A 15,175-nucleotide genomic window follows, 5' to 3' on the forward strand; every position below is an offset into this window, starting at 1 on the left:
AAGTTGCTAGAGGTAGTTTGAATTGCCCCTGATTTACATCTTTTTTGGCTGTCTTCCTGATTTCTTTCTCAATATCATCCTCAGTGTTTTAGCTGGTGGGCAGGGCATCCACAGCACTAAATTGTGTTTTAGACCTCCTATTTCTGCCCACAGTTACTCTGAAGTGTGTGCCCTCTTTAGCATGTAGAATAAATCTTACAATGCATCCCTCCTGGCCTTTTCTTAGATTCTATATCCAGGGATGATGATGATGATGATAATTTTTTATTTATACCCCGCCCTCCCCAGCCAAGGCCGGGCTCAGGGCAGCTAACAAGCAATAATAAAAACAAGTTGAATGATTACAACTTAAAACAAAATTAAAATACAACATTAAAATATTGAAACATTAAAATATTAAAATGCCTCATTAAAATGCCTCATCACAGGAGGAGAAGGAAAAGAAAAAAGAAAGGGAGGGAGGGAATCAAACTGGCTTCAAGCCAAAGGCCAGGCAGAACAACTCTGTCTTACAGGCCCTGCGGAAAGAAATCAGATCCTGCAGGGTCCTGGTCTCATGAGGCAGAGCGTTCCACCAGGCCAGAGCCAGAGTTGAAAAGGCCCTGGCTCTGGTTGAAGCTAATCTAACTTCCTTAGGGCCCGGGACCACTGGGGTGTTGGTATTTATGGACCTTGAGTCTCTCCGTGGGGCATACCGGGAGAGGCGGTCCCATAGGTACGAGGGTCCTAGGCCATGAAGGGCTTTAAAGTTCAAAAGCAGAACCTTAAATCTGACCCTGTACTCCACCGGGAGCCAGTGCAGCTTGAAAAGCACTGGGTGAATATGTTCCCATGGCAGAGACCCCGTGAGGAGCCTCGCTGCAGCATTCTGCACCCGCTGGATTTTCTGGGACAGCTTCAAGGGCAGGCCCGCGTGGAGTGAATTACAGTAGTCAAGCCTGGAGGTGACCATCGCATGGATCACTGTGGCCAGGTCGGGGATGAACATACCCCATTGATGGTCACTATTTTGCAAGCTTTCTAATAAGCACACTCTATGTTGTCATCTTGTAAATGTTGTTCCAATCAGCACCGAAGCTTTGGGAATGAACATGTGAACACCTAAATGGTATATTTGTGTTCATTTTCCCTTCTCATAAGCAGTTTTGTTTGGCTCTTTGGCTTCCTTAAATCACTCTTTCTGTATATTTATCAACACTTCCTGTATCCTCATTGCCGCTTTGAATACTAATAACACAGAGCTCCTTCCAGGAAAACCTAAATAGATGCTAAGCAATATGGCCTCAATCCAATGTCTGTGCCCTACTTAACATTATCATATTTAAACCCTGATCAATTTGATGGGATACGGAATAGTTTGTGTTAATATAACTGTTGGTGCACACTGAGAATAGCAGGTTCAGCTACTATGCAGCCTGCCAGTGTGGGTGTAGCCAGGATTTACGTTGGGAGTAGGCAGGACACCCACCTGTCCTCTGTCTGGCTCTAGTCTAGCAGATTTGGAAGGAAATGTCTCAACAACAGTTGTTATAAATTACTCCCTTTTGCCCCCAAGTGCGCAGAAAAATCTGCCAAAATCTTTCTACAATTTCTACTTTTAGTTAAGCATTTTTATTTACTTACTTGATTGGGGAGGAGCAGCTGTTTGATGTTATTGTTTTATCTTTTTGCAATGTGCTTTGAGGTTTGTTTGTTTTTTACAATCAATCGGTGTATAAATTTTATAAATAAATAAAATGAAACACACTGTTACAGCCACCTACTCTAATGGCCCTCACATTTTAAATCTCACCCAAAAGAGAAATATGAAGCAGGTGCCATAACAGAATGCAAATGTTTTTTTGAAAAATAAAAACAGATAAATATGTTTGGGCACAATAATATGCATGAGAAAGGAATATCTCAATATATTTCAGTGAAGTGCAACGGATTTTGCTACAAGCAGTTGAAGGCAATAAAATAAAGCAAACACCAATTCTAAGTGCATGCTGAAATCAAGGGAACTGACTTCTGAGCAAATGTGGTTAAAGATCAATTCTGCCAGTACTGATAGCAGCAACTATTAAAGGCTTCGATTCTGGAATTACTCAGGCTCTTAAGCAGCTTCACAACTGCAGCCTAAGTCTTCAAAGAGCTTAACAAATGACTTGCTAAGTGATGGTGGAGTGGGAACACTCTGAATTGGAACAAACACTGCTGCCTTGCCTGTAGTAATAATAAGAAATTATAACAACTGAAAAATAACCATTTGCATTGATTAATTTACCTACAAGGATGATCCAAAACAACTGATTGCATTGACAGCCATCATAAATCCCTACACAATAGACATTTTCTATACCCCAGTAAACTAAAATGAAAAATGGGAATAGACCAATGTATAAAATTATGGGTAGTATAATGAAGGTGAAACTTTCTCTCATCATGATACTGGATTCCAGGGTCATCTGGGGGTTTCAGGATAGCCAAAGGAAATACACAGTGCACAGTGGAAGTCACATCTACAAGATGTATTGATGGCCACCAACTGTTAGACAAATTCAGGGATGCTAAGGCTTATCAGTGGTTACTAGTCATGGCAGGTGTGTTCTACCTCCACTTTGGTCAAGGCTATATGTTTCTGCAGACCAGCTGGTTGGCCAGTGTAGGAAACAGATAACTGGACTGTATCAGTAGGCTTTTAGTTTGAACCATCAGGGTTCACACATTCTTATGTTCTTAATGTGGAAATGTATTTAAATATAGTGACCCAATATAGTGATCAAAAGGCAAATGACTTCATAGGAGGGTTTAAACATCTTGAAGTAAATGGTTATTTTGATAGATTTAATATGTTTTGGTATGTATTATGCATTGCATGTAAATTGTTATTTCTTTGCTACATTTACCTGCTGAAGAGTAATGGGACATTCTCATGACACTTGGAACCAAAGTGTGTGTTGGTTGCAGATGACGGGGAGGGGGTTAGTTCTGCTTCAATTAGTTAGTTTGTCTGTTTATTATAGTGGTTCTGGGTATGTTTGCCGAGGGAAGTATAACAGTGTGATGCAATTGTATCAGCTTATTTTATTCAGGACATAACTTCCTCTGCTTATGTATATATTCTTGAAAACATAAGAAAAAGTTTTAAAATACAAAGACCCAAAAAAACCTACCAAAAACTATTTTTCAAAGTATGTCTGCCAGCAGATTAAAGGGTTTATTTAAAGTCTAAAAATGGTAGAAATGTTACAGCAAATATTTATTTATTTCCCATAGATCCTGATAGCAACCATCACTCATCTCTTGCCCAGTACAGAAGCTTCTTCTTACGAACAGGACAAGAGGGTATGAATTATGTCATCTTTCTTAAGTAAATCACTGGTCCCAGCCATTTGTTTTCTTTGCAATAGAAAGTGGATTGTATCCAGGGTTTTCAATTGCTGCAGGTGAGAGACTGGAGTGGGATGGCCTATTGCTGGAGTTTTCTGCTCATGTATAGTGTGGATACCATCCAATAGTTATACTCATTGAAGTGACTGGTTCCTGCAAGAAACTATAACCTTTTTTTGAGTGTTCAAACCATATACAGTGGTACCTTGGGTTACATACGCTTCAGGTTACAGACTCTGCTAACCCAGAAATAGTACCTCGGGTTAAAAACTTTGCTTCAGGATGATAACAGAAATTGCACAGCGGCGGCAGCAGGAGGCCCCATTAGCTAAAGTGGTGCTTCAGGTTAAGAACAGTTTCAGGTTAAGAATGGACCTCCAGAACAAAGTAAGTACTTAGCCCGAGGTACCACTGTACAGACTGCCACATAATGTATCTGTTTTTCTTCTTTGTGTAGCAAAGTATTAGGTAGTCTTTAATCACTCTGCTGCCGTTAGCATAGGTGTATTCCATTCAAAGTTAAAAGTGTTATGCTGAACCCTCCTAATGACACTCAAATAGATGACATTTTAGTGCGTTCATTTGGCATATATGTTTCCCCCCCACACACACACACACAAAACAGTTGGACGTAATATACAAAGTACTGTGCTACTATTGAGCTAGATTAATGCCGAGACTAAATTAAGAAAGGACAAAAACAGAGAGTAAGCAGATTCCTCTTTATGGTTAGCTGTAATTTTGAAATCTTTCTGTTGCAGCTGGTGGTCTCTCTACTTCTCTGTCTGTTGGACTGGATAATGGCATTGCCTTTAAAGACACTGTTGCAACCTGTTCACACTTCAGGATCTGAAAATGATAAAATGGAAAAATCTGTTCTCAATTGCATATATAAGGTACCTGCTGCTGCTCCCCCCCCTTCCCCTGCTTTGATTTATGGTGTGAGTGTGTTACTTTTTATTTAATCTTTAAAGTTTTTACTAACAAGGTGAGAAGAATAAAAGGGTTGGAAGAAACAAGCAAAACAGATTAACAGTACAAAACAGATATGCAACTTCAGAAGGCTGTCACATAAAAAGACAATCCTTCCAAGTACCAAGCTCCTAAGCCGTGAAGGGCATTGAATATGAAAAATAGCACTTCAGATAACCAGTAAAAGTTCCCTCAGTGGTCATAATCAGATAGCCATGCCTTATGTAACTGCATATGGTAGCCTTGTTCCTCTCTTCATACAAGCCAGGAAAAAATCTGAACTGGGAAACTATGGTTAATGGTTCCCTAACAAACCATGGTTTCTCGTTGACTTCATATCCTTGTTTGAATATAGTATCCCACTTTGGACTTAAGGGGAGATAGTATTAACTCAGACTTCCTGGCTTGTTCACTTACTTGCACAAAGGGAGAAGAAGAAGAGTTTGGATTTGATATCCCGCCTTTCACTCCCTTCAGGAGTCTCAAAGCGGCTAACATTCTCCTTTCCCTTCCTCCCCCAGGAAAGGAGGAGAGAAGTGGCTGCATGTTGGGTTCATATCTCTGTTTATGAAGAGCATTTTGAAAATCTAAGCACATGCAATTGGGGTAGAATAATTGTCAGTACCTATAGTACATATCACAATAGTGAAATGTCTGTCTAAATTACATCTCATGGCACACCTGTGAAACAACATTAGTAAAAACAGAAATTTGGAACATTTAAAAAGACCTCCATGGTCCCATCAGGGTATTTAATTTGTCTTCCTAAGAATATTATAGGTTTATTATGGCCTTTCCTCCCATGCAGATAAAACTGATGACAGCTTTCCATGTTTGCTTTTGTACTTCCAGCAAAGCATCACACACTAACTACTGTGTCCAGTCTGTTTATTTTTATTTCTTTTGTTTGTTTCCTTTCTTGATACTTTTATTATGTTAAACTTCATTTTTATTCTTAGGTCCTTCATGGGTGTGTTTATGGATCTCAGTGCTTTAGCAACCCCAAATATTTTCCTGTGAGCCTATCTGATTTGGCATCTTCTGATTATGATCCTTTTATGCATTTGGAAAGTTTGAAGGAGCCAGAGCCATTACATTCTCCAGATTCAGAACGGTCATCAAAACTCCAGCCAGTCACAGAAGGTCTGTTTGCCTTGATGAACACCTCCCTTTGACCAAATAATGTAGATTTCCGATACTGAAGTGTCTAATGTGTGGATTTTATATTACATCTGATGCCATTATGATCTCTAGATAGTGCTAAATCAATGTGGAATAAATCAGTGTAATTTTGAGCAATTGCAACTCTGTTTACTAAAATACGTACATAAAAATCCATTTAATATGGGTCCTTTTGCCCTCTGTGCAACATTGCAAACAACTAGCATTATGTATAATTTTTTGGTTTTAGAGGAATTATCTTAATCTTTTCTAAACAACCAGATACAGAATAGTTGAGTTCCGATAAAAGCAATTTAATATAAAGTTGACATTTTGTTTTATATTCGTAAAGAAATGTTTTTGTGAACCTTCATTGTTTCCTGAAGAGCTTTCCATGTTGGGAGTATTTTATTTTTTTTCTCAGTAAATACACCACCTTGAAATAAAGGTTGCAAGAAGTTTTAAGCTGAATTTTTTTCTTTTAGCAAATATCAAATGGTCCTGGTGGACAGAAATTTGGAAAAGATAGGCTTTAATACTGATACCAAATATTCTGTGTGGTGTCATTCTCCTCCTGTATTAAGCTGTTCCCTTTAGGCTTCCATAGTGGCATTAAGGACTAGATAAATGCAGAACCTTTTTGTAGCAGCTGTGTGCTAACAGCAGGTGATTTTGTGGTCTGTAGTGACTCCGTGCTGTTTTTTTTTATGTGGAGAAAATGGCTAATCATTGTGCCCTTGTCTAAGGCATGCTTCATCATCTTCAAGTACTTTTTTGGCCAAAGAATTCTGAACACAGAGCTGTCCTCTAATAAGCTCAGTATTGGATTGAACAAATCTGATTTGAGAACTATTGGCAGGAGGAGCGGTAATTATTAAATTTACTGAAGAATGAAGCAAGGTACTGTAGTTGGCTTTTTGTCAAATGGCTGTGGTCTTATTAGCAAAGAGTAATCATCTGCAGGGTCAGAATGAAAGAAACATCGAAGGATTCATTCTGCCCTAATTACAGTTTCACCTATACATATTATGCAAAGCTAATATTTAAAGTATTTACCAAAATTAACTTCCCCTACATGTTCCATTGCAAGTGTAGAGAATTGCAGTAGCTTTTTGTGCCTTTCTGCTTTTGTATACTATAATAATGTGTAATTATGGGTTTGCAGCAAATGCTGTGTGATTTGTTTAATCTGGCAATTTGAAAAGACAACCTTGAATAGCTCCCCCCTCCCACTCTTTAAATGAATGTCTCATGCACAAAACCTTAGCATTGCTATCCTTCATTTGTACATTTCCCCACAGGACTAATGCTTCTGGTTTCTTGTTAAAGCCCTAAATTTATGTATGTGGTGTTGTTTTATATAAGTTAGTAACCTAACTTTTTCCATTTAGAATAATTTCCAAGGAAGTTGGGTCAGATTAATGAGCTACTGTTCCATGGATTTTAGTGCTGGTTTAGCAGTATTAAATATTAAGGGTGGTATCCAACATTACTCATGCTCAGAGTGTACCCATTGAAATCAATGGACTTCTTACACAAGTCCATTGATTTCAGTAAGTCTCTTCTGAGTATGTCTGATATCAGATATCACCTAAGTATTTTTCACTATTCCCCAGCAATCTGTAGTTCCTGGAACTCTTAAGAGCGATTGAGAAAAGAAAGCTTTTTTTAAGTACTCGGGTAAAATCATGTCAGAAAGCAAGACCCAACCTTAGATGTTGGGAGGCTCACAATGGAGCCTTGGCTCTTTGTATTTCCCTCTTTCTGGTCAGCCCCCCCCCCCCTATTTTTAGCTGCCTGGTGTGACTGACCATTTTACTGGGTCCATCAGGGTATCAATTGTTGCAACTGCTGGACAACAGAAATGTATGATCCTGAAACACATCCTGGATATGTGGAAATAGTGGCTAGGTGCAGGGCTTTGAACCAGTTCAACACCCCAGATGTCCAATATATGTCTTGTTGACTCTATGATAGCCCAGTCCCAAGACATCCAGTTGATGCAAGCCCACTGGGTTTTCCAACATTCAGTAATATGAAGAATACTTCATGAAAGAGAGAGATCCAGTCTCATTTCTCTTTTCAATATAGCACATCCTTGCCTGTAAGAGACTGAGCTTTGGGTAGGGATTTCAGGCATATGGAAAGGTAGTTTGGTGCATTTCCAATAAACTGAGGTACATTATAGGATACTAAAGCTGAAGAATCCAGGACAGTGGGCACCCTAGTTTGGATTTGTCATCACCTCCCTGTGTTTGTCTACTTTCCTTGATGCTTGGATGCTTGTATCTGTTTTATCTTATGCAGAAGTGTTTCAGGATAAAAGCTCTTGTAATGCAGAGTGCTTTGAGAGGCACTACTCTGAAATTTCAGCTACCCTGTTTTTCTACAAAACAGGCAAGTGGACATGGTGACAAATAGAAGGAAGAGCTTTAGTAGGTGTACTAAGTGAAGCATACTGTTGCTTCTTCCAGATGAGTATGCCTTGAAACCCAAGAATAACTGTTAAGAACTCATTGAAACCCAGTAACAAGTATATTGAATCCCATGGTGCAATAGACATGTGAAACTCTAGGAGTTAATATCAGCGAAAAGGATGGAACAGCAGCAGCAGAGCTGGTCCCACCATGAAACATGCTGCCTCAAGCAGTAAATTTCAGCCACGTTTGAAAGGATAGCAGATTGTCAGCTACTAAACTGGCAAATACATTTCATTTGAATTGTCCTCCAGCTTCAGAGATGCACAAGCCTTCTTTAACAGAAAGGCTTGTGCACATCTGCTTTTGAGCCCTTGCTACCTTTTAACTACATGAGTAAGAACATACGTACTTTGCATCTGCCTGTCATTCTACCTGATAGTAAATCAAATCACACTACTCATGATACATGTATGGCAGGAGATTCATTGAGCAGTTTGAGTCTGCTGGTGGTTAATGGCAAAAATGTAACAGATGTCTACTCAGAAGGGGCACAGCAATCCAAACCCCTGATTCACAATATTGGTGTGGGTTAGATAAGGTGGAGGTATCAGTCCACCCAACCCTGTCCAGATCTGCCAGCCTCCGTTGGAGGGTGCGGGGGACTTCACTGCTATTGAGGAAACCCCACCTGTGCAGAGTGCTCCAGTGCACCCAAATACGCAGCAAGCAGAAGCCACTTTGGCGGGGTGGGGCTGCAGCAAAAATAGACAGCACAAATAGATGCAGGGAGCTGCTCCATTAAGTCTCTAAACTGGATGGGCCTTATCCCCAAGCAAATGGATATAGAACTGAATTCTAAGTGTAGGGTTATGCTGTTTTTACCTTCCTGTTTTCTTTTACTGGGTGCCTTTCAGTATTTCTTTCTGGAATTGTCGTCGTGTTTCTGCTATGTATGTTGTGGTTGTCTTTTTTGAGTGTGATATTATTTTTAATGTTACATAAAATGTAATATTTAATAACTTTAAATTATAAAACTTAAATAGCCAGCACTGAGGAAGACTCCTGACACATTTATTTTCATCATATATTAATGGGTTTTAAGCACTATTAAAATCCAGAAGTTATAGAAACTTATTATAACTGATGCCAGTCATACATAGGAGTAAATGGTATGAATAGCACTATGCCAGTGCAGATGTGGTGAGAAGACTGAGTGAGCAATAAAGTACTGTGGGGAAAAGAGGGTTGGGTGACTGAACTATCTCTCAGAGTCACTGTAAGCCAGAGTCTCGGAGATACAGTTACTCTCTGGTTTTTAACATTTAGCCCTTAACAGTGTTTGCTGTCTCTCTCTGAGCTGCACCCTTTTATTATAATTAGTGGGTGACATCTGAAGAACAGAGATTTTCAGGAACCACCCCAAGTCCATTGTTTCCATTGATTGAAAGCAGTGTTGAAAATGGAAAAGAAAAGAATCGTAGAATTGGCTTGAAAGTTGTGCCTTCCTATCATCCAAGGGAGGTTTTGGTCTTACCACCTTATGATAGGTCCATAGATATATGGACAGAGGAGTCTCCTGAGGAAGGAATTGCCTGGTTGTTGTTTTTTATGAAGACAACCACTTAATCAAATTCTGAATAACCTTGTATACTCAATTGAAAAGTAAAAATCAGATGGACTCATGAAGCTGTCATGCATTGACAATATGCACAAACTACACAAATAAAGCAAGAAACCCTGTTGCAATTTGCCACTGATAGTTTTTGGAAATTATCATTGGAGAAAATCAACAAGAGGTCTGCTATTAGAATTTACGGTACATAAAAATGAAAGTATGGGCAGCGCTTTTCAAGGCACCATGCATTTGGATTCAAGGGTTCAAAAAGCTGTTTGTGAAACCTAGAAATGTACCATTAGTATAATCTCTGTGTTACAGGTAATTATTAAATTCAAATAACTTACATCGGGGTAGGCAACATGGAGCGCTCCAGCTGTTTTTTACTACAACTCCCATCAACCACAGCCAGGGATGGTGGGAGTTGTAGTCCATAGATTCTGGAGAGCATCCAAAAAGTGGGATTTGCTTGGCATAACCTTATCTGAATCCATAGGATCACATGCTGAGCAGCTGAAGATATGCATGCAGTGCCCCTTCAGCAATATTAAAATCCTGTGAATCAGGTGTTTGTCAGGGACAAGAGCTGAATCCAGATCCCACTCCTCCTCCTGAACTCTCTGCACAAAGCCTCAGCTGTTTTATTTGTGTGCAGAATATTTTCGGGAGGATTCCCCAACTCTCTGGAAGCGATTTGCAGGCATGCTGGGGGCTACCGTAAGGAAAAGAAGCATCATTCTTTGGTGCAGCTCCAGCTGAGAGCCTCCTTCCCTCTAGCTAACAACTATCATTACTGAGGCCATCAGAGGGAAAGGAAGAGGAAGCCCCTCTGTTGTTCTTAGATAATCCTCCATGGCCTGTTGGATTACTGTGTGTCCTGTAGAAGGGAAGGGCTCTGGATAACAGGAAGTCAGTTAGTCTATAAACAGTGGCTAAGAAAGTGCTGTTGAAATTCCAGAATCTTTCCATCCATTAGAATAAAGTTACATAGACTGAGAAATCAGAACATCCCTGGAGGGAGATGGAGCCAGGGTGGGGTGACCTAGGCGCCAAAAACAATATTGGTATGTAGGCATGGCAGAATGGTTCGCAGGTAGATGGGTAAAAGGATGATCACTGGGGGTCTTTACTAGAAGCATTGCCTGGTGGGTTGTTCTGTAAATTATATGGAAGCATAATGTTCCTGCTTTTGTGTATAAAGTGAATTATCCTGCTATGTATAGGAAACTAATTCTCTTTTCTCTATCTGTTTGGGAGGGCTTTTGCCTGAAGGGCAACATATAAAGTCATTAAACAATAAAATAATAGAATTTGGTCACTGTATAAATAATATTGTTTTCATCACATAAGCAGTTTAATAGTCATTTATATGCATTTCTTATGGTGCTCTAAATAGGCTTTGTATGGAACCTTTGCGAAATGGTCTGGTGCCATTAAAAGTAGGGGGGTCTTCTGCAAGTGGATTGTACCAGCGGAGTGATACTCTGAATTCTAGAGGGGTAGCTCTGTGTTAGAGCATTGCAGGAAAACATGTCTTGTGGCACCTTAAAGATCTCTCAATTTATTCTGGCATAAGACTTCATGGGAAAGAGTCCACTTCATCAGTTACTTGAAATGTTATCCTGAGTTGCTGGGGGTGCAAGTCTGGGCACAGTAAAAGCAAAAGCAGGCGTCAGGGCACTTACTGGTGCAAGGCAGGCACGCCAATCAAGCCTATCCGGTGCACCTGCACTGCCCCAACTTCACTGCCACTCTGCCCCACCCCTCACTGTCCTGGTATGTGGCAGTGGTGGGGCTGCCAGGAGGCTCCTGCCTTACCACACCACCCATTCCTGAGCCAGAAGGGAAGGAAATGTAGAGAGAACAGACGGTGATAATTACGCTATTAACTGTGACCATTCACACAGTTGTGTTTTCATAACACAAACATCCTGGCAATTGAAATTGGCTCGGGTGAGAGACCAGCTGCCATTTGGCGCTTCACTTCCTTGAACTGTTTCTATTCCAAGCAACCATTATAAGAACAGCTATGTAACTTTACGAATTGGAGCATGAATTTTCTCTTTCTCTCCATTCCATTCTCTTTTTGTGTTGTGCATTTTCACTTGTAATCCTTGAGCAGGGACTGAGTACGGTATTTAGTAAAGTTTAGGCCCTTCTGAAATGATAAATAATAACAGCATCATTGACATAATACTGCCTGTTTTGCATTTATTGTTTGGCACAGAAATCCTAGGACTGGATCGTCGAAGTGCTTCTTTTCTTCTTTGTTCCTGTTGCTTGAGAGTGCACATGATCCCTAGGGGAATGTGTTTTTCTCTGGTTTCACGCAGGTCACCTCAGAACTCCTCAGACTTAAATGTTTCTTTTTGTGCCTAACCAGCATTTTAAATTTTTTATCTATATAACTTAATCTATTGCCCTTTGTTTTGCAGTAAAATCTCACATGCAACAAGGACTGATCTCTGTGGCAGCTCGCACTGTGATCACTCATTTGGTAAACCATTTAGGCCATTATCCCATGAGCGGGGGACCTGCTATGCTCACGAGTCAAGTGTGTGAAAACAACGACAATCCTTACAGTGAAAGCCTTGAACTTTCTCCTGAGCTCTTTGAGAATCCCAATCTGCAGTTCTTCGTGTTAAACAGAACAACTTTAGTTTCCTGTATACAAATCCGAGCGGAAGAAAACATGCCTGGAGGCGGTTTGTCTGCTGGGCTTGCATCAGCTAATTCAAATGTTAGAATTATAGTGCGTGATCTCTCTGGCAAGTATTCCTGGGATTCTGCCATTCTGTATGGACCTCCACCTCTTTGTGGTTTATCTGAACCAACTTCTTTTGTCCTCTCACTACCCCATCAAGAGAAGCCAGAAGATGTGTCAGAACCTACTGTGTATGTAGAAGAAGTATGCGTAAAGGATGGAATTGCACTCCAGGTAAAAAAAAGATGTAGAGAGACTGTACCAACATGGGACACAATTAGGGACGAAGAGGATGTCCTTGATGAGCTCTTGCAGTATATAGGAATCGCTAGCCCAGAGTGCTTACAGAGGACAGGTGTATCGCTCAATGTTCCTGCTCTTCAACCTCTGTGTGTTTCAGAGAAGCAGGAACATGATGTAATTAATGCAATCCTTAAGCAACATACGGAAGAGAGAGATTTTGTTGAAAAGCACTTCAATGACTTAAATATGAAGGCTATGGAGCAGGATGAGCCAACTCCGCAGAAGCCCTCTTCATCATTTTACTATTGCAGATTGCTTCTTAGTATTCTGGGAATGAATTCTTGGGATAAAAGGTAAAAAGATAACATTATTCACTGTTAAAGACTAGCTGCTCTTTCGTTTGTACTGTTCAGAACTGAAGTTGACGTTATAAGAGAAACTGTGGTGGCTGCTGAAAAGAGCAGCAGCACATTTGTCCTCCTCAACTAATACTTCCCTGACCCACCGACTTTTCCCATGCAAATGAGCAAGGGTAGGGTAAATCAAAGACATGACATGCTTTGTATTATCAGAGGTTACCTTGGGGCAGGGGCTGCAGGGCAGAGAAGGAGATACAGGACTGCTGTTTTTTGAAGTAGCCTCATATCTCCCTTAATGTCTTAAGAAAAAAACAGGAATGCGTTGCAGGATGAGACCAAAGTCCTATCTATTCTGGCATCTTGCATCTTGCTTCACACTGTGGTCAACCGATCTGGGCATGAGGACCCTCTCCTGCTGTTGTTCTCCAGCAACTGCTGCCTCTGATTCCGGACGGAGCATAATAGCCGTCATGCCTAGTAGCCACTGATAGCATTATCCTCCATTAATTTATTTAATCTCCTTTTAAAGGTATCTTAAGTTGTGACCATCACCACAGTTGTCGCATTAAAATTTAACTGTGTTTTGTCTTGTTAAAGGGCAGCTTATAATTGCTTTTAGTGTTATTAAATGTTCTGACAATGCTTAATTTAGTTAAGTGTTCTGATAAACTTGCAACAGACTGGCAGAAAATCATTTTCATCCCTCCCTATAGACAGCAGAGGAAGGGAGGTCATTTTGCTTTTTGTGTTGCACTGATTCCCCCCTCACAGAGTTTGGTTAGGATTTATATAGAGGACTGCCCTTCTTTGTTCTTAGTCTGAACTCCTATATGGCACCTTTAACACCTTTTATTCTTAGTCAAGACTGATCGTATTTCAAAGTTTGGGTCAGCAGTTTGTTTTTATGGACATTATTTTTAAGGAGGGGTTATGTGTAAGCTTCTAGGACAATATGTAAAATGATGGCATAAGAAAATTTAGCAGACTGTTCCTTGAAATATTATGCAGATATCACACAGCAGACAAACAAAAAACAGCCATTTCTTCTGCTTGATTTATAGTAATCTTGACTGTGAATCAAGAGCTAATAAATCAAACATTTTAAAGCATTTTTTCCATTTACAATTATTTACTTCTGCATAGGTTCCAAAATGAAAGGGTTTTAATACAGTTAGCAGATACTTAATTAACCCATCTATTATGGACAACATTTCCCTGGGGGAAGCATCAGTATATGAACAAAAATCTAGAAATCTCAATTTAAAAACATACTGTTTTTTATGAGAGAGTGTGAGCTAAAAATTTCTGCAGCAGATCCACTTCTTTCTTTTCCTTTTCCTTTTCCTTGACATGTTATTTTTGTCAAAGCAGACTATTCTCTTTTGTTGGCACTGTTCTTAGGAGTCCTCCGCTCACAGGTTTTATGAGCAGTGCCAGAAGTACAAATAGTAAGTGGAAGATAGCTATTTTACAGTAACATCATTAGGCTTTTAAAATTCTATAGCTAATCTGGGGGAACCTCTCGGCTTTGCTTACTCTGTTATATTGCAGCCTACAGTTCAGTGTTTTTTGTTGTGTTTTTTGGCTGGCATGGAAGTACCTTTTTATCACTAAGCAGTTATCGCCTGGCCTACTAAAGAGCAGGTTTTATGTGCACCAAAGGGAGTCCTGTTCAGCCCTCCAGATTAAATGGGAAGAAGGGGAATGAAGTAGGGATTATGTTCAAGTCGCTAACAAGGATGCAGAAGACCACCTGGGATAAAAAAATAACTATATGTATATATTATTTTTAAAAGATCTATTCATCTTTGATATGGAAAATGTCTTACAAAAGGCAAGAAAACCGTAGGAGATTGCATGAATGGAATTGAAAATGCCTTGTGCTGTCCTATATCTGTCATTGCACAGGCAATGAAAACATTTGTTATATTTCCTTATCTAGGAGGAGCTTTCATCTTCTGAAAAAAAATGAAAAGCTGCTTCGAGAACTTAGAAATTTGGATTCAAGACAATGGCAAGTTACCTGCTATGAACTCTTTTTAATCTGTGTTAAATCATCTCATTGTTGAAAATGCTTTTGTAGCTAATGGTTTCTACTTCAGCATGTGTTTCAAGAAATGGTGTTTGTGATCAGGGTGCGAATTCTATCAATTTCCAGGATTTCCTATTAAATAGGAAATAATTGTCTTTAAGATTGAGGTGCCAATTCCTACACTGTAGTTAATTTTAATTCAGTTCAGTTTACTGGTGGTCTAAGCCATAAAGCTGTAAAAAGAGTTAAAAGTAGGTAATTTCTTAGCTGTGGAGTAAAGTCATTGCTTAAGCCAAC

At 39.8% G+C, this 15,175-nt stretch overlaps 1 protein-coding gene across 11 annotated transcripts in view; it reads left to right on the top strand.

Moving 5' to 3' along the window:
* Positions 1 to 15,175, top strand: part of RALGAPA1 (Ral GTPase activating protein catalytic subunit alpha 1) — a 129,522-nt gene that overhangs the window by 75,128 nt on the left and 39,219 nt on the right. For all 11 annotated transcript variants that reach the window (XM_082213280.1, XM_082213284.1, XM_082213286.1 and 8 more), the window contains 5 exons: positions 3,259 to 3,327; positions 4,134 to 4,268; positions 5,304 to 5,487; positions 11,976 to 12,840; positions 14,789 to 14,860. In XM_082213280.1, the coding sequence (XP_082069406.1) occupies positions 3,259 to 3,327; positions 4,134 to 4,268; positions 5,304 to 5,487; positions 11,976 to 12,840; positions 14,789 to 14,860 (1,325 nt within the window). The remainder of the gene's footprint in view (positions 1 to 3,258; positions 3,328 to 4,133; positions 4,269 to 5,303; positions 5,488 to 11,975; positions 12,841 to 14,788; positions 14,861 to 15,175) is intronic.

The sequence above is a fragment of the Podarcis vaucheri genome (genome assembly GCF_965113315.1).
Source record: "Podarcis vaucheri genome assembly, chromosome: 1".
Lineage (NCBI taxonomy): Eukaryota > Metazoa > Chordata > Lepidosauria > Squamata > Lacertidae > Podarcis > Podarcis vaucheri.